Source organism: Solea senegalensis, linkage group LG4, assembly GCF_019176455.1.
Source record: "Solea senegalensis isolate Sse05_10M linkage group LG4, IFAPA_SoseM_1, whole genome shotgun sequence".
NCBI classification, from domain to species: domain Eukaryota; kingdom Metazoa; phylum Chordata; class Actinopteri; order Pleuronectiformes; family Soleidae; genus Solea; species Solea senegalensis.
In genome coordinates, this window is record NC_058024.1 from 24,767,562 (window position 1) to 24,793,025 (window position 25,464).

The 25,464-nt window shown below is 41.3% G+C and overlaps 3 protein-coding genes across 6 annotated transcripts; 1 reads left to right on the top strand and 2 right to left on the bottom strand.

Moving 5' to 3' along the window:
• Positions 1-537: 537 nt before the first annotated feature.
• On the bottom strand, positions 538-13,021 carry rereb (arginine-glutamic acid dipeptide (RE) repeats b). Of its 4 annotated transcripts, none has more exons than XM_044023979.1 (17): positions 12,692-13,021; positions 9,607-9,655; positions 8,842-8,966; positions 8,217-8,316; positions 8,012-8,110; positions 7,606-7,686; positions 7,356-7,509; positions 7,168-7,254; positions 6,868-7,061; positions 6,543-6,704; positions 5,884-5,985; positions 4,629-5,776; positions 4,012-4,216; positions 3,231-3,933; positions 2,377-2,514; positions 2,100-2,274; positions 538-1,330 (listed from the first exon to the last, which is right to left on the bottom strand). In XM_044023979.1, exons 1-17 carry the CDS (start codon positions 12,763-12,765, stop codon positions 1,297-1,299), a joined length of 3,630 nt encoding a protein of 1,209 aa, XP_043879914.1. In that variant the 5' UTR covers positions 12,766-13,021; the 3' UTR covers positions 538-1,296. The 4 variants fall into 4 exon arrangements, with proteins under 4 accessions (XP_043879914.1, XP_043879915.1, XP_043879917.1 ...); XM_044023980.1 differs by having other exon boundaries at positions 2,094-2,274; XM_044023982.1 differs by lacking the exon at positions 12,692-13,021 and adding an exon at positions 11,237-11,393 and having other exon boundaries at positions 6,543-6,701.
• A 79-nt stretch (positions 13,022-13,100) lies between these two features.
• On the bottom strand, positions 13,101-20,834 carry eno1b (enolase 1b, (alpha)). Its single transcript, XM_044024007.1, has 12 exons — positions 20,749-20,834; positions 19,507-19,601; positions 18,239-18,334; positions 17,600-17,658; positions 17,401-17,470; positions 16,490-16,623; positions 16,140-16,362; positions 15,701-15,898; positions 15,362-15,563; positions 14,547-14,655; positions 13,669-13,727; positions 13,101-13,441 (listed from the first exon to the last, which is right to left on the bottom strand). Exons 2-12 carry the CDS (start codon positions 19,589-19,591, stop codon positions 13,372-13,374), a joined length of 1,305 nt encoding a protein of 434 aa, XP_043879942.1. The 5' UTR covers positions 19,592-19,601; positions 20,749-20,834; the 3' UTR covers positions 13,101-13,371.
• A 262-nt stretch (positions 20,835-21,096) lies between these two features.
• On the top strand, positions 21,097-23,689 carry ppil1 (peptidylprolyl isomerase (cyclophilin)-like 1). The gene is made up of 4 exons (XM_044024044.1): positions 21,097-21,287; positions 21,493-21,647; positions 23,041-23,109; positions 23,395-23,689. Exons 1-4 carry the CDS (start codon positions 21,229-21,231, stop codon positions 23,613-23,615), a joined length of 504 nt encoding a protein of 167 aa, XP_043879979.1. The 5' UTR covers positions 21,097-21,228; the 3' UTR covers positions 23,616-23,689.
• The last annotated feature ends 1,775 nt before the right edge of the window (positions 23,690-25,464 follow it).

A 25,464-nucleotide genomic window follows, 5' to 3' on the forward strand; every position in this document is an offset into this window, starting at 1 on the left:
TCTGAAAACAACAAAAAACCTCAGGACTCTTTGTGGGAAAAGTCCTGAGGTTTTCTGAGGTTTTTAGCGGACAAGTATTAACACAACTGATATTTCTTGTGACACAAAAACAATGTTTTTCCATGTATTCCACTATGATTCTGTTTTGTTGTAAATTAGCAATTATTAATGCAATAAACCACAAATATATAACTTTCGTCTGTGTCTAATTTTAATGGCTGTTTTTATACCAAAGGGAGTTTTTTTTCTCCACACAGAAGACATACAAAAAAAAGTGTCACTGCAGAAATATTTATTGAAATAAATATGCAATGGATACATTTTCTTATTATATCACATAAATACTGAATTGGGGAGGCAGTTCTTCTTTAAAAATTACATTAAAATCTCAAGGACTTCATTTCTCCAATCCAGCTATTTTCATCAAAGTTAAGTAAATACACTGTTGTAATAAAACTTTTTTTTAGTGACAGATCGTGGTCCAATTAATAGTTACAGTATCTCACATTATAACACTCTATAATGCTTTAGCTTATGGTTTACTGCTAACCGGTTGAATCGGGGGAGGGGGGGGGTCGAGTGTTTACATCTACTGCTATATTTATAGTACTCATTTATATAGAATATAATGAACATGTGGTATTTACAATCTCTAAAATGAGCGAATAAAAGCTTCGGTTATACTGTGAAAAGATATCTTGATAAATAAAACTTTTAGGATTTAGACAAATATTTAGCAGATTTAAGAGTAAAACCAATCCCTACTATTACTTTCAGAGTCGAGTCTAAACACCACAATGCAACTTACTACTCTAGTTTGGTGAAAACTAAGACTGAGTCATGCTAGGTTATTCAAACACTGATTCAAATGTCATTCTGTACACGGAAATCACCTCAAAAATCATTATAGAGACGAGTATAGTTTGAACTTAAACTCCAAAGTCAGTCTGTTTTCATATCCTTTATAGGAGTTGTAGTAACTCAAATAACTGCATATCAAATAGTTGTACAGTTCCACAGAGAAAATCTGCGACTTAATCTCATACTAATAAGATTGTGTTCATTATTTTGATAATAAAAGTAGTATAAATTCTTAAGCGATATGAAAATCTCAGACGGACTTTGACAGTCCCATTAAGTGCTGAACGAGGAACGCGCGCAAAGGTCCACAAAGTGTTCTCTAAAATATATTAAAACATAAAAATTGACACACAAATATTCTCTTACAGTCTCCAAAGGTACACAGTATTGTATTGGCTATAAGTGTAAGGTTTTAGGGCATGCACCACCTGACACTCAAGATGGCTTGTCACCTTCTTTCTTCAGACGGCTTCAGGAGAAACAGGAAACAGGAAACAGAAACATGAGTAAGTGTTCTTTAGACGGTTATCACACAGTTTACATGACAATTAAAAAAAAGCAATGTTGTTCAGTTAAGTGGTAGTAGAGGAATGGGCCCTTTGCACAGCAGCCATTTTGACCAGGAAAAACACAGGCGATGACATTAAAGAGTAACTAAACTGGTCTGAGGCTAACTCGGAAAAATCTACAAAAAGTGGGCGGGGAGTTATCAGTGAGCGCTATCGATTAAAAAGTAAACCAGATGTTTCATTTTCCACCTTCCTCTCCCACTTGTGCTGAATTCCGCTGAATTTAAGCGGCTCTGCTGCGGCATACGCCAGAAATAGAAGTGCAGCATATCTACTGCGAACCCACCCCCCCCTATATATTGTGGGTGTGGCCAGAGGCGGATGGTTGGTGACTGGGAATGTGACGAAAGCCCGGGGTGAGCCAGCTAGCCAGAGTTATTATTAGATAAACATATACACTAGTTAACCTGAATAAAGTGGTTTAGGTTTGGTTACTCTCAGTCAGGACACCGTGACAGTGTACCAGCATACACCTTGAAACCGAGGAAGCGAAATGGAACTCAGCCATCATTCATTATTAGATTATTTACACCTGTGAGTTTCCTACTGTGACCTGTTCACATGGCTGCTGTGCATTCCACACGCTACGACAATCATAAAACATGTGTCCATGCAACTAAAACACAAGCTAATACATTGTTGAATTTATGGGAAGAAACACACATTCACCTGTAGTAATCTTCTTGGCTTGGCAGCGGGCCTCCATGCAAGTGATGTCCATGCAGCCACTGCTGCTCCATAGCCATCCTCTGCAGTTCCGCAGACTGAGCATGCATAGCTTGGAGCTGGTGAGCAGCAGACATCTGAGGAATCGGGCCCTGCAGCTCTCGTGGATATGCAGCCCCTATGGATGGCACCAGAAATAATTTTAAAAAAACAACCATAAAAGAACATAGAAAAAGGTTAAAACTCTAGTAAGAGAGCTGTAACTGAGGGCATTACAAACCAAACAATGGGTGCCGCAGCATTTCGTGATCATGAGGAAGATCACTGAGTAAAGGGTTGGGGATTGGACCACCAGGGAAAGGAAATCGGGCCAAACGTGGTCCATTTGACAGAGGGTCCAGAGGATGAGGACCTGAACCTGCATGAAAGAAAGAAAGAAATAAGACACACATTAAAAGGTACAGGTCAACTTCCCATCAATATTACCACTTTGACACTAGCCAGCACCGGCACGGTATCCTTTCAGGCTCTAGATCTGGTTGAACCAGCTCTGGAACTTAAGGTCATCAACAGCAATCATTGCTCAATGCACAACGTGAGCCAAAGTAAACATGAAAGTGACAACACGGCACATCACAATGAGTTTCTGCAAGCTTTTCTTCTGTTAATAAATAAAATTGCGTATGTTTATCCTTCCGAGACACACGAGTGGTGGCTAGCACCGCTGCCTTGCAGCAAAATGACCCGGGATCACAATCCGGTCTGAATGAGGGCCTTTCTGCATGGAGTTTTCTATGTTCTTCTCCGGTTACTTTGTTTTTTCTCCCACAGTCCCAAAAGGTAGATGCGAGTGCAAGAGTGAATGTTTGTTTTTGTTGTGTGTTAGCCCTGCGATGGACTGGTGACCTGTCCCTCACGTGGAGGATAAAGTAAAGTAGACAATGAATGAATGAATGAATGAATGTTGTCCTTCCTTCTTTCTCTCATCTACAGCTTATACTGACACACCCACTCACCCATAAACTGAAAAACGGAGTCATTTTTAGCTCCATTCAAGCCATGCTGGTGTGAAAGTGTTTTTAGTACATTTCTGCCGACTGCTTAAATAATGTGAAGAAAAACCAAAAACCTCACCTTGACCAAGGGGGTCCTGTTGGTGCAGATGGAGGTGCGAGTGAATGTGAGAGTGCTGGTGATGATGCGGCGTCACGTTAAGCATCTGCAGCCTGGCAGCAGGGTCAGTTGCTACAGAGGCCATCCTTTCTGCATGGAGCCGCTCTGCGGTGAGTCGCTCGGCGTAACTCAGCTCCGGGCGCAGCTGGGGTCCTGCCAGCGCCATCCTCTCCCGCTCCAGGTGGTTCAGCCCGGGATGAAAGGGGGCAAAGTGATGGGGAGGCCCGGGTATATGGGGAAGAGCCAGTGCGCCATGTCGGGCAAAGTGCTCCATGGGATTGGCTGAAGGATGTAAGGTCTCCATGTCTGGGGGTTTGACCTCAAAGCCTGGTTTCATTCTCTCGCGGAGCTCCCTCTCTCTGAGGTTCCTCAGCTCACGCTCTCGCAGACTGGGCTCTGCGCTGTACAAGCCGGGCATGTGGTAGGCCAGCAGGGGGTCACCTGGGCTCAGGGACACGTAAAACGGATGGTTGCGGTTGTTGGGCGACATCACGTGTGGTCGAGCATATTCACTCAGGGTGCGCAGAGCTGGGGTGTCCGGGCCGATATAAGGCTGCACAGCAGCGACGGTGGTGGGCGGTTGCTCAAAGGAAGGCCGTCCATGACCTTGAGCCGCCATCTGTGCCTCACTCATGCGACCGTCATGGGAGGAGTTGCTGGCTCTCTGTTCAATCAAGACAGTGCGTTAGATAATTCCACATGATTTGTGCGACGATAAATGAAAAGGAACAAGTGAACTCACGGCATTTCTGTCCGACTCTCGTTCCCGCTCTCTCTCCCTCTCTTTCTCCCTTTCGCGCTCTTGCCGAGCACCGAGCTCGGCCTCTCTCCTCGACTTTTCCACGGCCTCTTCCCGTTTCTTGGCCAACTTGGACGACGAGAGTGGAGTGAAGAACAGGTCAGTTCGGGCGCAAGAGTTGTAACCACGATCCAAGTGTTTGATGAACCTGAAGGAAAAACCAAGTTATTAGTATGACTGACAGGTGTCACATATAATGAACGGCACAGCACATGTGAAGCATAAAGATAGAAACATGAGCTGAAAACTAAAGATGCCATTTTGTGTTCGTCCATGACCTTTATTTACACTTTGATAAATATGTAGCCTGCTGAGATCAGGTTTTCAATGCAGATGGTGATGAAAACATGACATTCCAAACTGGTTCTCATTAGATTTCACTCCTAATAAGTTAGTAACTATAAGTGACATGACCTTGTATGAATAGGAAAATTAGTAATTTAACCAAATCAAGCCTATAAAGTAGAATGTGTGGCATTAAATGCTTTCATAGCAGAACCTAGGTTGATGTCAAAACCTTCCAGGTTTTTAAAGATATGTCCTAAGAAATGATCTCATACCGTGCAGACTGGCTGGCATGGCTTGCCATGTTCACAATGGCGGGCTCTGGCGACGGGCTCCGAGGTGGAGAAGGTGGACTTTGCACCTCTTCTACCTCATCCAGTGGTTCTTCTTTTATGTGAATATGTGCAAGTGGTCCTCCCGCTGTGCTGCTCGGTAAGGAGGGACGGGAAGGAGGAAGGAGGGACGACTGGAGGCTTGGGACTGGGCCGGCAGCTGAGGATGTGACGGGGGTGAGAGGGTGTGAAGCTGCAGAAGGTGGATGAGAGCAAGCTATGCTCTTTCCAGGGTGGGTTTGCACCTGAGCGATCACTGGAAGCTGGGTTGCATGTGACTGCACCGACAAGGGCTGCTGCATGAGCTGAAGAGGGGGAGGTGGAGCACCTGGAGGATGCTGGTTGGGCAGAGAAGTGAGGGGTTTGAGAGCAGGTGGAGGCGGCAGGTTAGAGGGCATGTGGGGGAAAGGAGAAGCAGACTGGTGTGGTAGCTGTTTGTGGGAAGGTGGAATTGGAGTTGTGGGAGGAGGCTTGATTTGTGGGCCAGGCAGAGGAGGCTGTGGGAGCTGTGACTCCCGAAAGAAGGGTGACGGCCGCTGGGGTGCCTGAGGTGATAGGCTTTGTGACAGCAGAGGCTGTGCCAAGTTGAGAGAAGGTGGGACTTGGAATGGTGAAAAAAGAGGTGCATCCTGACCCAACACTGATGGCAGAGCAGGCGGACCAGGAAGAGGGTGAGAGCCAGGCTGTGGTCGGGTGTTTTGAGCCCCTGTGGCAAGTGACTGACTGGCAGCCGGCTGGGGAGGGTCTGGAGAAGTGGGAGGGGGGCTTTGTGCGGGATCAGCAGAAGAGGTGCTACGAGGTGGTGGAGCAGCAATGACAGGACCCTGAGAGGGTGGGGCTTGCAAGACAGGCGTGTCCACCAACACAGCAGAGGGGGCAACAGGCTCTGACGGTACAGCAGTCGGCTGGGCTGATGAGTCAGAGTCGCTCTCGTTGCCCTGCTGAGGACTGGGAATGCTGGGAGAGGAGCTGCGGTTATCCTGATCAATGTCTTTGGTGTCACTACTGCCATCATCCTGAGCACTGCGGCTTTCTGAGGAGCTTTCCTCCTCTACCTCAGCCTCACCCTCTGACCGGGATCCCTGTGGATCCTGGAAAAACAAACACATCTGGATCCTACTGTGCCCATTTGATGCTAAAACTTAAAACTTTGGACTTTTACAAATGATATGTGACACATCGGAGTGTTTCCTCTCACCTGTGTCTTCTGCCTCTTGGGCGTAACCTTTTCAGGCTCCAGAGCAAGACTCTCCCGTACACGTTTCGTCGTCTTTGGTAGTGCTGCCTCCTCTTTTATCCTCTGTTGACACAGCATAGTATTTACACAGCATGGTTAATTACTGACAGAAGACAGTGATGATGAGTGATCGTCAACATGCATTTACAGTATTTCTGCAACATATATCGACACACTGTTCAAGTTCAAACTGATCTATGATCCCAAATAACCCGGTAAACAACATCAAATACTTGCTTTGTGATGGACAGTCTGATCTAGTTTGGACTGATTTTTCTCACAAAATACACTTGCAGCTGTAACTTAAAGTCTCTTAAAAATCCAAAATTAGAATATGAGATATTGTTTCATGACAGTGAATGCAAAAACACAATGTTGCTCCTACCCACAAAAGTGTTTATATATCAAACTTTACACCCTGTAATTTGTCAGGTTGTTATGCTGATGTTGGCATCGGTTCAGCTGCAGCTGTCGCCACAGAGTCAGGCCCTTTGTTTCAAGGCATCTTTGTTCAAAATGTGCAAACAAACGGCCTCAGTCACGGGACAGTGGGTCTCAAGTGACGGCGCAGATTTACTGGATGTATATTTATGTAGATGAAATGTATATATTGTGTTTACCCTGCTTGTCCTCTTTGTGGCCTCATTCTTATTGTCTATGGACGATGACCTCAGGGAGCTGGAAGTCACTCCGCTGGGGGACGGCTGGTTACTGGACTGCTGGTCCTCACTGGTGGGGGAACCAGTCAGCCGCCTGTGGCCGCTTCTTAAAGATGAAAGCTGCTTTGATGAGCAAGCACAAGTCGATAATGTTAAAATACAGGAAGAAAAACATGCTTGCCAGTACCATAGTATAAAAGACTGCTATTTTATTGTTGTTTTCAAATCTGATTATTTTTACAAAACAAAGCAACAATTGGTGCCGATGATGAAGACGATGGCTTACAGTTGCTCTGCTTCGCCGTGTCCTCATGCCATGCTTGCTGTTCACCTCTTCTTCCTCTTTAACAGGTTTAAACATGAACGTGCCTGTGGATTTCGAAGTTGGTGGCAGACATCCATGCTTTCTCTCATATGCACGGCATGCCGTGCACAGCAAAGGGTTATTATCCTTCCCCCCCTCGTGCCAGTCTTTTGAACCTGTTAGATAAATGTGTCTTTAGATGCAAATTTAATAAAACGGCTGATGAAATTTCCCTGGTATTACATTGAATCTGATCATTCAAAAATACAGACTTGTACTCACTTGTTGTACCACAGTGGCTACACGTCTTAACGTCCTGTTCGCTGTCTTCACTATCAAGATCATCCTCACTGGCGGAACTCACATCCACTGCAAACAAATCAGTTTATGAAGATTAAGACCATGTGCAACACGTCTCTTGATTGTGTAAACAACAACATATTCCTGAAGAACACAGAGAGGGTGCTCACCTGAATAATTACGCGACGGTGTGTTTACTGAAGCTGCCGCAGAGCGAGTCTTTGCCTTACGAGAGGACGGCTCTCGGCGTTGCTGTCGATAAGCTCTCGTTCCTGCAGCCTCAGGAGTTTTCTTCCAGTGGTAATAGAACGAGATCAAGTCTCCCTGAATTAAAAAAAAGGGTTAGTAAGAATATATTAGGCCATGAATCAATGCATGTATGACAAATGTATCTGTACACAAAGCAAAGTTTTCAATTACAGTCTTTTTGCTGGGTAGATAGTCTTTTCGGATCCGAAAGAAGTTTTTTCCATATTGTCTCAGGCCTTTGATGAAATGTTTCTGTAGAGAAAGAGGAGGGGGGGAATGGTGGCTATAATTATATTGTATAAAATACATAGCCATAATCAACCATTTCACAAACCTAATGCAACAAATATTCTGCTCCCATAAACACAAACAGACCAGATATTTACAGACTGTGCTCAGGTGAAGCATTTATGTGAAATGTAAGGTAAGGTGTTTGGTTTGTGCTGGATTTTATGTTTTTCTTTTTCCGTTATCCGATCCAGTGATTTGTGCCTGTAGTCAACTCATAATTCTTGCAGTGTTTAACATGTTAGTTACATAGCTTCCCAAAACTTAAATTAAAAAAAAGCTGTCTCACCACATCACCCTCCGACCAGCATTTCTCAATCAGCTTCGGCAGAGGCTTCTTAACCAAACGCTGGAGAGCTTTTGCTGCGTCGTAATGACTTGAATGGAGCTGGAATTGAGAAAAGAAAAATCATCGCTTATTAAGCAAGGTAATATTCTCTCGATATTTCAATTAACTGTCAATTTATATTTATAGTTTGAGTGGTGATCCGCACCATATTGAGAGCGTTGAGTGTAGTGTCATCACGGGAGGCTGCTAAACATCCGTCCTCTGTGGATCCACCGTCACACATCCCTGCAAACGCTGCCATGCTCCTTGAAAAAATTGAAAGTGTTTATATTATATATTATATGTATATATATACATATATACATATATATATATATATATATATTTACACACACACACAATAAGTGAATAAAATATAGTGGACTTAACCATGTTTTTGATGATTTCTTTTAAAAACAGGCTTCCCACTACTATGGCATTTAAGAAATTAGGTCAACGTAGAAAGCTGTCAATGACCACATTGTCTGTGAACATTTCTGAAAGTGCTTGAATCCCTGGATAAAATACACTTGGAAAAATACAAAAAAAACACGAGACAAATCGTGTCTAAAAAGACTCATTTAAATGTGCTCCAGCTTGCAACCACACAGGCACTGCACAGCCAGACCAAACCTGGTTTTGTTTCCCCATTTGTGACTGGCTGTGTCAGTTTACAGCATTGCAATAAGACGTTACATAAGAACAATCACTCAATCAAGAGTGTGTCCAGCAAGTACAAAAAAAACCAATAAGTAATAATGACAGTAATTTATGAGTGTGTAGACACTGACCTTGCCGCTCGGAGGTACATAAGGAGGTCACAGTCATTGACTCCAGGTGTCCACATGAGCTCCTCCCTCTCCGTCTGTGTCTGTAAACCAGGAGAAGGCCGGGGCTGCAACTCCGGAAGCTTGGCCTGAGAGATGTAGAGATGGTAACTAACACTGACACTTCCTCAGTTCACAGCAATTATGTGCCCCATTTACATTTACTGTACGCATAGTACAGAAAAAACAATCACATCACTGATTGCATAAGATATCACAAAACAATAAATTGGCTGTTACGCTTTGCTTGCCTTAAAATAATGTATTTTATAATGTGTGGTCATGTATTTAATGCATAATAAAAAACGTTACAAAGAAACAAAGATCTTGCTGGTATGTGGCACTGACAAATATATATATATCTGTGAAACATCTAACACATAAACAATTATTACACAAGAGCTACAACTCAATACAGCCGTCAAACCACAGAGATATGCAACCTTTTATTAAGAAAGCAAATATTGTTGTCACTATTAGTCGGAATTGCAGATTGTGCAGTTTTTCTTTCAAGGCAAATAACAAATAACAAATTAGATTAATTTTTATGAAGAAACAATGTCCGTAACAGCCCTACACTTAATAGACACAAAGTTAATCCAAGTTTACCCACAGATTGAGGTTTTCGAGATATTTCCTTACCCAAATAAACCAAAACATCCATGTACATGTAAATGTCACTTTAATGTCACATTTTTGAGAAATATCACAGTTCTTAATAAGGTTTACCTGATGACTTGGTCCCACTCTTATCTCACCCTGTGTGCTGTTCAGGCTCCTAAAAAAAATATATATATTAAAAAAAAACTGAAACATTTTCATCATGTGCAAAGAATTTAAAATCAGGGAAGAGCAAAGTCAAATACAATCACACAGTTAAAGTCATCCGTCAACAACAGGCTAATTATTGTCAATAGCAACACAGTTGTCAGAGCAGACTTCCTCCCACTTAGGAATGAGACAATTTTATCACATTTATGAAATGAAAAGCACCCACAATAAATTGATCGCGGTGAAATTCTATTATTGGGAGAATCATGAATTGAGAAAATTTATATTTTCTGATAATGGCTTACAGTCCTTTTTGAAGTGCCACAAGGCCAAAGATTTTCCAGTGATTTCAGGACATTTAAAAGTTCTTTTTGTGACCCACTCTGAATAAAGGGCCGCTCTGCACAGAGTTTGCATGTTCTCCCCGTGTGTGCATGGGTTTTCTCCAGGTTCTCTCACAGTCCAAAATCATGCAATATGGGGATTAGGTAAAATGGGACAGTAGGTGTAAGTGGATGGTTGTTTGTCCCTCTATGTGTCTCTGTGATGGACTGGCAATCTGTTCAGGGTGTACCCCCCACCTATCACCCTATGTCAGCTGAGATTGGCCCAGTGCGAACCTCATGTGGAGAATAAAGTGGCAGAAAATGGACAGATGGATAGAAAATCAAATTGGTAACATGTTATTATGAAAAATTGTAACTTCTTGGTAACGACAACCTTAGTTAAAACACATTTCTGCATATTTTCTGAAAGCTTGCAGATACATATTGCGATATTTTCTTTGTAACCAAATCAAATAATGGACAGAAGGCTGAGTCCTTTTAGCACTGGGCCATTTCAGCGAAGCATAATATCGCGAATCACGATTAATTTCGTCACATGAATCGTGACGGGAAATACCGTGACGTGCCCACTCCCACTGCACGGTGCTTTCAGCAGCCCCCGACATCCCGCCCCTCTGTCACTGTGAACCAATCTCAACTGTAAACTGCAACATTTCCTTATATTACATGAATGAAATCCGACGCTAGCCACCGCCAATGGCTGTCAATCAATCATTCTGGAGCGGATAATTTTCACGGTCATCCTTACGCTAAGAGTGAGGAAGCTAAAGATACGATGACAGCAGCCGAACGACTGCTTCACGTTAGTTAAACCCAACAAAAACATGCAGTCATTAATTAACACCAGCGTTAGCATGCACGGAGTGTCGTTGACACTCGCACACACGTACAGTGATTAAGCACCCGCATATTAACGATGCAAACGTCTAATCTACGCCTCCATAGTTATCGGTGAAAGCTGCAGCCCCAGCGTTCGTCTGCAAATAAAACTGTTAATTACTAAAAACAACCGAGCACAAAACGCTTTTCTGAGAAGCGCTGCTGGTTGCTAACGAGACCGTGACAGTACGTTGTTATTTGGCTAGCTCGTTAGCCAAGACAAGAACTTCGCGACCACTAACACTCCGCGACTATTTCCTCACAAAACGCCTCTGAAAGTAGCACCGCTAAAAACACTACACGGCACATTTAACACCCAACCAAGTAAAGTGTAAACGTTCACGGTTAGTTAATCAAGTTACCTCCGCGGACTGAACAGGTCGTCCATGTTGATGGGTGTCTGAATGTGGCTTGTTGACACTACGCAGCGCAGTGGGCGATACACACAAACTATGCGAATCCCCTATTACATGGCTATTCAAAATGGAGGCGGTGTAGTGGAGGGAGTCGATGTGTGTGCGTGTGTGTGTGTGTGTGTGTGTTTTTTTCTCTCTCCCTTTCCAGTGCAATGACCTCAGCAGCCACAGCTCAGCCTTCAAAGTTGTCTGGGTGTACATAACTGAGCATGTGCCGCGGCTCGGCAGCCACAGCAGCTGCCGTTTGTGCCGCCGCCGCCGCCGCCGCCGCTGCCTGTTAATGTGCAGCTCGCAGCGGCTCCTGCTGCTGTTACTGTTCCACAGCACATGCATCCATGAATCAAACAACAACACGGCCCAGTGCGGCCGCCACCGCTGTGCTTCATCAACAGCCATTACAGTGCATTAGCACCTATCGACGACACACAAACACTGCTGATGACCGGTGTGTATTTACAACGGAACGACTATGGTACAGAACGCCACATGAAAACCACAAGCTATTTAGTTTAACACTGCACACTTATTTGCATGGATGAGTTTAAATGCTGTGATTTCACTAATTATAAACATTTTCTCGACTATGTATTTCAATACACTACATAGAAAGTAACCGTCTTTATTAACATAGATCAAGTTAGGGCTGAAACGATTACTCGATTAATAATCAATTACTAAATTAATCGTCAACTATTTTGATAATCGGTTTGAGTATATTCTAAAGAATTAAAACCAGTTTCTGTGATTTTCAGTTTATTAAATATTTGCTCCATATAACAAAAAGAATTGATTAAAATTCGGTTTTAATTATTTATTTTTTCCCTTCTTTGGTTTGCTGACAAAACAAGACATTTGAGAACATCGTCATTTCCAGGTTTGACATACACTGAAAATTTGATGATATTTTATAGACCAAACGATCACTCAATTAATTGAGAAAAATAATCGACAGATTAATCAATTATGAAAAATAATAGTCGCAGCCCTAATCAAGATGGATCCATTCATTTGTAATAACACTACATACATAAATAATTGGTAATGCCTCCCTCAAAACTATCAAACAAAAACAGCTCACGATATAATGATCTAGAAATAGAACCTAAGAGAATTTGGGACAATACCAGTGGAAGGGAAAAAAAAAAGAGAGATGAGAAACTGCCCCCAACAAAAATCCCTGGTGACATCAAGATACAAGTGGTCCAGATTATCGTCCTCTTTGGCATTCCTCATATATTATTGCTATGAGAACCCCCGAGTTCAAAGGATGAACTTGGCTTCACCAGTGAAAAATGGAGCAGGACTCAAAGGGGGGAAAATAAGAAGAATCTCTCTGCCACAGCTAGTTAAGATACACAACAAATCAATTAAAAAAATAAGTCACCATGGTGACATACATACCAGTGTTTGCCACTATTTTGTGACCAAGTAGTCAGGGTTTCCTCAGACGTAGCGGACTCCACAGGATCCATCATCAGTGGCGAGAACTCCTTTCTTTCACATTTTGGCCACTAAAACCTCCATTTTAAAAGGCTGCATAATTGTATAAAGTACTGAATCAAAGCTCTGGATACTTTTGAGGGATTTCATTTTTTTGATTCATTGATTATTTACAAGAGCATTTATTCATTAAAAGAAATGGAGAACTATCTATTAAATGCGTGTGAGAATAAATGGCTTCAAGGGTCTCACTGTGTAGCCTGACAAGCAATGATCGTTTCACTCCATTATATATCATTATATAACAATGTCATTTCACCAAACTGACATCTACCACCACCACCACCACCACAGCAGATCACAGAACAGCTTTTGTCACTAACAAAACATTTTATTAACTGCAATTTGACAATAAGTAAGTGCTGCGAATCAAGTTACAATCCAATCTTGTTTTTAAAAAACAAATCAAAATACAGTTGAAGATTTTAAAGTGTCCTAAGTCTACAGTATGTTTTCTTTTCTTTGAATCAGTTAGCATGCAAATTGGTCTACATTACTTAGTATTTATTGACTGATCATAATCCAGTGCTGTTTTGCATTTGTGTGAATCCATTTGTATGAAAAGTAAATGCTTCATACATTTACTCAACCACTGGCTTTCTGAAGTTTCTTCCAGCAAAACGAGCCTTGGCCCCCAAATCCTCTTCAATTCTGCAGTAAAGAAAACATTCAACAAGTTAGGTCAATTCTGACTTTACTGAAGTACACAAACTATGATTAATGTGCCAACTGAAACATATGTATGATTTGAGCGCAAGTAACTAAGTTTATTTATGAAGTTTATCAAAAAGGATAAGTGGCATTTTAATGCACACAATACATGATACTAAAAGCAGACATAATTTCCTCACTCCTCTGTTTGGGAAATAATGACTTACCTCAGAATCTGGTTGTATTTGGCCAAACGCTCAGAGCGACAAGGTGCCCCGGTCTTGATCTGAAACGATTGTGTACAGTGAGTGGCAGTCTCCATTAAGCCCCTTTTCCACCTATGGTCCCAGCTCGCCACGGCACAGTTTAGCTTGGTTTTCCACTACAAAATAGTACCTACTCAACACGGGCGGAGTCATCGCTGCACAGCTGCATGAAACTGCCGTGACTTCGTTTTACATGCGACACACAAACGAGTGACTAGTGACTTGTAAAGCAGTTCTTTTCAGTGAAACGGAATCATTAGAATCAGTTAATTAAAAAATATTTGTTCAGTACTTCCTCCATGACCGGAGCACAGACTCCAGCTGACACAGTCACTGGACTGGAATACAGTGGCAGGGTTTGTCCTGACGCTACATGCACTAGACTCCTCCATTACATGTTGAGATTTTAGACATTTCCCTGGTAATTGTTGGAGATTAACCCACGTTTTGAGGATTGTTAAGTCTTTTTAACTGATCTACAGTTCGGCATTGTTTGGCTTGTTTCTTGTGTCAGATGTCTCTTCCTGTGACGGCACTCTGACCAATCAGTGGCCGGCAGTCTGGCAACGTCACGCATAGTATCGCCCCAGCTCGCTTGGAACCTTGCCAGAGCAGGTACTAAAAAAAGTACCTGGTACCAGGTACTATGATAGTGGGAACACAAATTAACCATGCTGTGCCAAGGCGAGTCGAGTCGAGCCGAGCCGGTGGAAACACACCATTAGTCTTCAACAGTTCATCACAAATATAATGCAGCCTTTATTAATGTTTGTTGTTCATTTATGCAGTTATTCAGAATACTTTGTTTCAGTATACACTTGACAATAATATGGATTTACCTGTCCAGTGCACAAGCCAACCACCAAATCTGCTATGAAAGCATCCTCAGTTTCACCAGAGCGATGGCTGACCATCACACCCCAGTCATTCTGCTGAGCTATCTTACAGCTGTGGGCAGAAGAGACATTTTGTATTTTGAGAACATCAGCTTCCACACAATCACATAAAGTTGAGTAAATAACGTTTCGTTTCACTTTATCCATGCAGTCTGACATTGTGTACATATTCTTGAGTAAAAAATAAAACTGGAGCACACCAGACTAGAGTGTGGATTCCCAAACTCAGCTTTTCAAGACCCGACAGGACCCAACGTGCTGGGCCATGATCTGACAACATTTTAAGATGATACGGTTTGAGTGAGGCGCAATCACTTTGGCTGGGCTGGGCCGAATGTGTGTGTAGCACCAGAGAGATCATTCAGCTAAATGATTTTACACTTTTTTTCGATTACGCACAGTTGGTGCTTATTGATATTCATTTTATACAGCTCAAAACAAGCAATAATATTAATAATAATAATAATGGTAACAACTGTATTTTAGGGACAGTAGTATATTCTACACATCAAATCTTGTTCTTCAGACTGAAGAGAACATCTTTGTTTCTCACAGATCTGCACAAATGTCACACATCATTTTAAATATGTTTTTCAAATAAAAATGAGAATAATAATGATGTAAAAATTACCATGCCCTCTGATGACAGCAATCATATCACTATCACAATTCCTGTCAACCTTGGTCATTACGGGTCAACCTGTGTCTTCTAATATTAAATGGGCTTGCATGCACATAAATATAAAATGTTGGCTTACGCTTTTATGGACTCAGTAACTGTGCCGATCTGATTGACTTTCAGCAGCAGACAGTTGCAGGCTTTCTCCTTCACAGCTCTGTCGATGCGAGTGGAGTTGGTTACCGTCAGATCGTCTCCAACGACCTGAAAATCTGTGCTTCCAGTGAAATTGGTCCAGGCCTGCCAGTCATCCTGGTCAAAGGGATCCTCGATCGAAACCACTGTGAGAGAAAAGAAGCAAGACAGACCTCAACCTTCATGAAGTCACTTTAGTATTGACACCAATAATAATAATACATCATGTGTACTTATCTGCTTGTGTTAAATGTGAAGTGTTAACAGAGCATGCAAAAGTTACCGGGATAATCCTTCACAAAGTCTTTATAGAGATCAGACAGCTGGTCGGGAGTGATGTAACGGCTTGGGTCAGCAGGTGACTTGAAGTCAAGGTCATATTTTCCATCCCTGTAGAACTCAGATGCAGCCACATCCATGCCAATCACAACCTCATCTGTGTAGCCAGCTTTGGCGATGGCCACTTTGATTAACTCCAGGGCTGAAGGTTTGAAAAAATATAAAAAGTTGTCTCAGTTGTCATTTGCAAGGCTTTACTTTGTTTTACAATATTTCTGCTCCAACATGAAAGCAAGTGGGTGGGAAAACATAATTTAATATAATTTGGCCAACACAGCAAAACCTTCCACTAAATATTAAATTAAGTTTTTCCGTCAAGAAGACTGTTGGGTACAGCAGCTATAAAATCCAGGACCTACATCAATAGAACAGTAGCTCTTTACCTTCCTTGTTTTCCAAGATGTTTGGAGCAAAACCACCTTCGTCACCCACATTGGTGGCATCCTGTCCGTATTTCTTCTTGATGACATTTTTGAGGTTGTGGTAGACCTCGGCTCCAATACGCATGGCCTCTTTGAAGGTGCTGGCACCAACTGGCAGGATCATGAATTCCTGCATGGCAAGCTTGTTGCCTGCGTGGGAGCCACCGTTGATTACGTTAAAGGCCTGGTGAGGGCACAAGACGGGGGGGGAAACGACAGTTGTGTGGTACAGTTAATTGACAGATAAACTGAATATTGATGGTGAAAAAAAAGGAAATGTATGAATTTCCATTCAGTGCACAATTCCTTACCGGCACAGGCAAGATGACTTCAGGGTTTCCCGCAAGGTCAGCAATGTGACGATACAGGGGGACTCCTTTCTCTGCTGCACCAGCTTTGCAAGCAGCAAGAGACACACCCAGGATGGCATTGGCTCCCAATTTGGCTATTTGGGATAAAGCAAAAAATCAAAAACATACATCAAACCTCATTGGAAACACTTATCATTACACAGCAAAAGAGCCAGAACAATGCTGCATTCAATGCCACCATAAATACATAAATATCAGCATGAAAGACCAGGAAAATCTTATATTGGTCCGGCTACAGAGTGTTGGCAGAATACAACATAACCATTTTTTAAGCCTTGTTCTTACAGCATTTAAAACAGCCTGAATTAACCACTTTTATGTCATTACATAAGCCCCCTTTCCACCTATGGTCTCAGCTTGCCACGGCACCGTTTAAGTTGGTTTTCCACAACTAAAATAGTACCTACTCAACGTGGGTAGAGTCATCACTGCACGGCTGAATGAAACTGCCGTGACTTCGTTTTACATGCGACACACAAATGAGTGACTAGTGACTTGTAAAGCAGTTGTTTTCAGTGTAACTGAATCATTAGAATCAGTTAATTAAAAAAGATTTGTTCAGTACTTCCTCCATGACCGGAGCAGACTCCATCTGACACAGTCACTGGACTGGAATACAGCGGCGGGGTTTGTGCTGACGCTACATACACTAGACTCCCGCGTTAAATGTTGAGATTTTAGACATTACCGACACTTGATTTTGGTCATTTCAACACATGAAACGTACAGAAATGCAGTCACACCGTTTCTCAGAGGAACGCCACGTACATATCACTGCGTAGATATTTTTAATAGTCTGGACCGTATATTGTTGTTACAGAATAACATACCACTGCAGTGTGGCCACTTACATTTGTTGTCCGTGCCATCCATTTCAATCATCTTCTGGTCAATTCTCTCTTGCTCAATAACACTGATCTCCTGAACGAGATGAGCGAAAACAAGTTTGTGATTTAAACAAAATAATAATTAACAAAAAAAACAAAAAAAAAACTCAATAAATATGAAACAGGAGGAGAAACAAATGGAGAATAAGGTCAATTGACTTACTTGGCCAACAAGTGCAGGTGCAATAATTGAATTTATGTGAGAAACAGCATCCAAGACTCCTGTAACAGAGAGGATTATAGACCCACAACAAGAATAAAAATCTTTCAAAGCCAGAATAAACATATTTAGCAACACATGCAACTCTTCATTCCACAAATGAGTTAAATTTCTGTCCATGCAGCAGTAAAAGTTTTCATATAATTTGTTTTTCACAATTATTTTATTAGTCTAAAGTCTAATTTCACAGAAAATCAATGCACGGCCAAAAAACATATACTTTAACCTGTAAAGCTTTACATAGAATTCACCATGCATGCCATATCTGGTCAATTCTCTTCATTACCCAATGATCAATCTTATTTTAGTTGTGCAGTTAAATGACGATGTAAAAAATGACTGTACTGTCAATTTTTTAAATTGAGGTCAGGCAATGGAAACTCACTAACCCTTTCACATCTGGCAAAAAGAAAGAGAGAGAATAGAGAGGGAAAGACAAATATAAATATAATATAATGGAAATATAAATGTATTCCTTGAACCAAAATGTGTCCAATTATTTAATTTAGAAGTAAGACATAATTAACATAATACAAAATAAGCAAAGAATTTTATTTCAAAAGAAAAAGATTATACACAAACCTTTGCCGAGGAAACGAGTCTTGTCATTGTCCCGGAGCTCCAAGGCTTCATAGATTCCAGTAGATGCTCCGCTTGGTACAGCAGCCCTGAACAAGCCTGACAAAATATTACATGAACTACTTTAGAACCATTGGAACAAACTGTAAAACAAGCAATTATATGGCATGAACACTTAACTCAAAACAAATTGGCACTCAGCAGTGTACGTAGCTCTACCACATGTAAACAAGAATGTAAAGATACATGTGAAATTGACAAGAAATGTTAAATACACCACAATATTCACTGTGGAATAGCAAATTCATGATTGCCGACAGTAACCACGTCATGTGGTAGCCCAGCATAATGTCATTTCTCCGATTTCCATTCTCACAACATGATATAAAAGGTTTTCACAAAAGGACAAACTTCCTCTGTCCCAGAACAAAACCTTCAGTCATGGCAGCCACATCATCTCAGGTGCATAAAAACAATTCATCCTGTGTTGCCTCTGCCATACTCAAAAACTGACACCACCACTGACACTAGATGTCTCACTAGTACGAGCAAAAAGAAAAAGCAGCTGTTCAACCAAGTAAACTGTCTGCGGAGGCTCGTGGTTAGATGTTCCTGAGTTAGTCTTATTCTTGCAGCCACAGGCTCAACACAACTTAACTATGTGGTGGCTAGAGGTTAAACAGCACTGGCAAGTATCATTACCACAGTTGTGCCACCTGCAGCATAGACTGTATAAATATTAATAGCTACTGCACTATTATTGCCAGTTTTGTGGGGGGAAGGAGACACACGTGAAAAAGAAAACGGAAGTGCTGATCAGAGCTGGAACTATCACACCTTTAGAAACAAAGGGAACGGCATAGGTTTAAACAAGGCAACACTCACATACACCAACATGAAGGAGTGCGACTTCCTTCTCTGCTCAGAACACCATTACTCATTATCTTGACATACAATATATTGGTAGGCTTGTGGATTAATGTTTAAAATCTTATAAGTACAGCATCTATGGCACCCAAACAGAACCAAGATTTTATGTTTTATTCCAAGGCCCACGCCCATTTCCCACCTTGCAAATTAGTATTATCAGTATTTATGGTGTAGTCCTACTTATCAAACAAACACACAGTGAAACAGTGGTTAGCACTGTTGCCTCACAGTGGGGTTGGGTAAAATGCAGAGTTACTACCGTACTGAGGTATTTCCATTACCTCTGCCAAGGATGAGTAGCTGGTGGAATCAATTTCATTATACAGTACATTTAGACCTACCTTTGTTGGTGTGAAGGTCAACCTCTACGGTCGGGTTTCCACGAGAGTCGAAGATCTCTCGGGCATGGATCTTGACAATAGACATGATGCAGGACCTTGAGATGAGACAAAGTTGAACAGCTTTACTTGTCACCTCTGGTTTTCAGACAATATTACAGTTTAAAGCAAGCTAAAAGTCAGTTTTCTGACACCGGTTACATATAATTCATGTCTTCTACTTTCTTTCTGTACCTGGAACTTGCTCACAAAAATAACCTGACCTAACTGCAGGATTAGAAATACTGAGAAGCATGCTACCAATCCTAATAGGATTGGACTCATCTGCTTAACCACATGACAGTGACGATGCAAAGATTGATGTATCTGTCAAAGTAAAGCTTGCAGTTGCATTTACAGCGAGCTTGTGCTGCTGCAGTAAAATGTGCTTCATATAAATTAATGTTTCACTACAGCCCCTACAGAACAAAATAAATCTGACAATAACTACATAACATGAGACCAATCCCCTTGGTTTTCCAGACATTTGAGTTGTGTCCAAATCCATTCCTGCTAGAACAGCTGCCTCAGATGCATGTTTTAACAGGCTTGCATTTGATAATAGTAATTGAGCATTACTGCGTTGCGTGTATACAATGTTACAAAGCAGAGTGCGAGGACCACGTGCAGGGAAAGCCAGTTAACGTTTAAGGAAGTAGAGACCAATCAAAAGCTATAGTTGCAAATATGTGGGTCAAGGTTAAGACATTATTGTTGATGTAACAGAGGAGACGGTTATTTAAATGTTAATCTAACATTAATGATCCCGTATCGTGGTGATTTCAATTCTATAATAAATTTAAACGCAGAATTAAAGAAAATTCAACGTTTATTTTAACACACCGGTTAAGCAAAGGCGTGCCCTTGAGTGTGCACGGGTGATTCTGTCCTTTCCTAATGGTGGAATTAAGAAGACAATTCTTCTAAAGATAGGCATATAAATTAGGCGAATTGACAAAGCGCTTTAGATGATCAATTATTGTATATATAATGTATATATGTACATATATAACGGCACGTGAGCATGAAATTCCTTAGCTTTGCAATCTCAACTTCCTTAGCTTTTACTCTTAACTTCCTTAGCTAGCAAACAAACCGTTACGCATTACAGAGAAAGAGAAATTACGGAGAAATTATTCTCCAAAATCTGAAAGTACAAGTTTGCATGATGACAACGGTAAAGGAAGCACAAATAATTGACTCTACCTTGGTATGAAACGCAGAGAAGTGGCGTAACAAACTTCTTCACTCTAAAATTGTCTAGAGTGAGTCAAGCCCGGATCTCAGCCGTAGCAACATCCTGTATTTCAAAATAAAGCGTCAACGGAAACAAATAATATATAAATACGAAAATAAATTGAGTGGCAAGTAATAACTACACGAATACAATATGTTACTAATATCCCTTGTGCTCACACCGTTATTGTTATCATTATTATTATTATTGTTATTATTATGAGCAGTCGTGGAGGTAGTGTTGGACACTCCAGTCCAGTAGGCAGCGGTATTGCGCGATTAAGCCGATTGCAAACTGCCAATAAACCCAAAAGAAGAAGAGGAAATAGCGGCAACCACAGAAGAAGAAGCTTCCCTGTCTGGTAGTGAATGAATATGCTACACTGACTTTGTTCTAAATCACAAACGTACTTGTTTAGAAGCAACAGAAGGTCACTCTCTACAGTAACGATGTTGTCCGGGGTTCCTCCAGATACGTGGCAGCCGCCCACAGTTGCCTTGGACACCACGTGAGTTTTTCATAAAATATCTGAATGTTAGCCCTACTAGCTCAGTTAGCTGTTTGGCAGTAGTAGCTTCTTGTTGGACTTGTTGGCGTTCTGTCAGATCATTTAAGGTCCATCCTCCTCCTCTGAACAAGCATTTCTAAAGTTAATTATAACCCAGAGGAGGATGTAAGTGGTATTTATACTAACAGTGGGCTGTGTGTTGCAGAATGGGGACTATAGTGGTGGAGCTGTACTGGCAACACGCGCCAAAGACCTGCAAAAACTTTGCCGAGCTTTCCCGAAGAGGCTACTACAATGAGACAAAGTTTCACAGAATAATCAAAGAATTCATGGTGCAAGGTGGAGACCCTACAGGGACAGGTGAGTTCATCACGTTCACTTTTATACTCTTAAAGTAGTTTGACACCAATGTCCGTGCATCTACATTAATCTACATTCCAATGTGTTATATATCTAGGCACCTGTATCAATCAATCCCATGGCAACAACTCAACGTATTTGTGCATGTAGACATCAGTCAATGTGACCTGCTTAAGATCAAACCAAGCATCAGAATGGGGGTGGGAGAAAGGTGATTTAAGTGACTTTGAACATCTGGTTGTTGGTACCAGATGGGCTGGTCTGACTGTTTCAGAAACTGCTGATCTACTGAGATTTCCACACACAACCATCTCTAGTGTTTACAGAGAATAGTCAGACAAAGACAAAAGACACTGTGTACAGTGGAAATGCCATGTCAATTACATACGTCAGAGGAGAAAGATGACTGGTTCAAAATGATAGAATGGCAATAGCAACTCATATATTCACTCATTACAACCACAGTAAAGCAGATGCATTACAGCAGCAGAAGACCACACCAGACCATTTATTAGGTACAACATAATACCATGGTACTTTAAATGAAGTCCTTTGTGTTGCAGATACAGTAGATTATTCCAAATTGTTTTTAACATGTCACAGTATATATTTTAAATAAGCTGAACTTGAAAAGATGGAGGTATTCGTGAATAATAATAATAATCATAATAAACGTCATTCAACTCAAGTTATTGGTTTGAAGAAAAATAAACAATTGATGAATGAAACATGTAACTTTTATAAACCTGTAAGTTCACTGTAACTGTGGCTCTTTTATGTTTACAACCAGCGTCACATGATATTGTCAAATAATGAAACCAGCTGTGAGTCAGGCCGTGTTGCCTGACACCAGTGTCCAAGCTCACTTTTGTGGCAGGATGTGTGCAAATCTCTGAGGGCACAGTATCCAAAAACATAGAGATCACTCCCCAAGGAGGGGAGGCTGTAACTGCAGCACTTTAATGCCTGTGGTTTTGGAATAAGATGGTCAACAAACTAATGTGGATGGAATGTTCCCATGTTAAAATACTTGTTTTGTCCATGAACTGACATCACAAACCTCAGTGTGTTAATGTCGGCTTCTGGTCTATAAATGTTTTAATTGGCTGTGTTGGGGGATGGTGTATTCTGTTGTCTCGGCTGTTAGTGCAGTCTTTGAATCTGACTTATTTTTGTAAATTTCCAAATGTAAACTATTTTGACAATTGAGCTGACATTTTAATGAAGTTAATCAACCAAAGATTCTGATATTTGCTGGTTTAAGAGAACATATCTGATTTAAAACAGAAAATTTTTAGGTTTGGTAATTTTTTAAAATTAAGAAATGTGAACATATCACCGTTGAAAGTAATTGTAGCCTAAGAATATTTTGTGATCTTTGTTTTCCAAACAGGTCGTGGTGGCGCCTCCATATTTGGTAAACAGTTTGAAGATGAACTGCACCCAGAACTGAAATTTACAGGTAAAACATTGAAAAATCACAGTTGACCAGAAGGGGGCAGGAGTGGAGAATGTTGTAGTTTATACTTAAAAAGCAAGACTTTAGCCAGCATTGGTAAAATTTGTTCAAGTACCTTTTTGTTTTTAACACACTGTTACTAACTGTACCATCTATGCACTGCTTATTACTGATACTGTACCATCTATGCACTGCTTATTACTGATACTGTACCATCTGTGCACTGCTTATTACTGATAGTGAGTGAAAGAAAATAAACTTCCTCATTTCATCTGATGCTTCTCTCAGGTGCTGGTATTCTGGCAATGGCCAACGCTGGACCGGACACCAATGGAAGCCAGTTCTTCCTCAGTCTCGGACCCACCCAGTGGTTGGATGGGAAGCACACTATTTTTGGAAGAGTTTACCAGGGGATGGGCGTGCTGAACCGAATCGGGATGGTGGAGACAAACAGTCAAGATCGTCCGGTTGAAGATATAAAAATTCTCAGAGCAAATGTGCCCAATTAAGTCAATGTTATTGTTTGTTTTTTTTACTCTGTTAAAAAAATAAATGTCTGTTAATTTTTTTAAGTCAGACTATTTGTATTTGTCCATGAAAAGTGCACACCTAATATGGAAATAGTCCATAAATCAAAATATTACACTAATATTAATCTAGTGTTTGGTTATGACTGAGAGAATAAAATATTGTGGAGTATCAGGGTTTGTAAATATGTAGTTCTAAATTGGCATTGTGCAAACCTTTTTTTTTTTTTTTTAAGAGATCTGCAGTTGCATAGGCACTTAGCATCCTTTATCCAATGGTCAGTTGACTGTCAACACCAAGCAAGAAATGCCATCAAAGTTTGGTGTGATGCCGCAGAGTCGTTTGTGTTAACACAACACCTATACGTTATTATGATTTCACAGCCCAGCACTGTCACATTATTCTGGGTAAAAGCCTAAGAATGCCTGTGTTCACATCCATAACAGAACCTTCTCAGGTTTCACATGAAATGAGAATCTTACCTTTCCTGTGCTTCTCACACCTCTCCACATGCACAAGAAGCAGACGATCTAGGCCAGACGAGGACACAAAGTATAGGACTATAAAGCAAGTCAAGGAAACGTATGTTTTGTTATACATTAATAACAAAATGAATTAAAATTCAGAAACAAGCGAAAACAAGGGAGCACTTGAGCCAAGAATAAAAGTGTATGTAATTTATTGCTAAGTGTCTGCTAACGGTGAGCCATGACCATAATATTATTCTGTGCTATGAATAAACTGTCCCATATTAGACATAAGCTTTTTGCCTTTTAGTACTGACAGTTTTGAAGCAGACAAGGACACCTAATTGAAGTAGTAGGACATGCAGCAAAGGCTCCAGTTATTTGGCGTGTGCCACAACTTTTCTGCCACCAGAGTTCTCCATAAGCATCTTGACAGAAGTCTAAAATCATGTAACAACATACACAAGAAGCAACATCAGAGAACTATGCACACAGACATGAACTGGTAGATAGGTACATCCACAGAATGTTGTCCTTGTCAAACTGCCAGCCAGGAAGTAGGAGGGGGTCTGGAGGAGAGTGGAGAGAGTTAACTTAGTAGAAATGCAAGGTGGGGAGCTATAGCCACTGGGTTGATTCCCTTGGAGATGGGAAAAGGACCAAAAAGCGTTGGTGCCAGCTAGACCTTCTGTCTAACTCTGTATTTAGCAGCTGACACTTTGTCAGCCAACCTCTTGTAGTTTGTGGCAGGACTGACTGGCCCTTCCTCCTTTCAACAGAACTCCTTTCTCTGCATGGACAAAGTGAGCAGGGGAGACATCTTGTCCTGTAGTAGACAATGGAAACGTAAGACATGATAAAGTATAACGTCTGCCATCTCAGAACATTGGTGGATAATAGTTGAGTTACAGCTCTGTGTTACCTTCAGGGGGGGATATAGCTGCACTGAGATTAGTGAGCAGAGTTGGTCTTGCAGGCAGCAGTTGGGGATCTGCGGCTGCTTCTCCTCGTGGGCTACTTTAAAGCTGTAGTGTGTAACTTTCAAATATACTCTTCATTCTTTAAAAACATGCATTTACTGCCTGAGCATGTCTCCTTGCTCTGCAGCCTCTTTCATGCTGAAGTTAGTGGGTGCGGCGGTAGATAGAGTCTTTCAGCTTGAAGGTTGAGGGTTCGATTCCTGACAGCATGGGTATGAAAGATGAGTGATTGAAAATAGATGCATAGGGAGTGAATGGGTCTGAACAGGTGAATGGCAAAAAAGCAGTGTAAAGCAGCTTTGAATGGTCATGAAGACTAGTCAAATGTGATATAAATACAAATCCCATCGCCTGTGGTGTTTTCTCTTTCATCCCTGCATCCC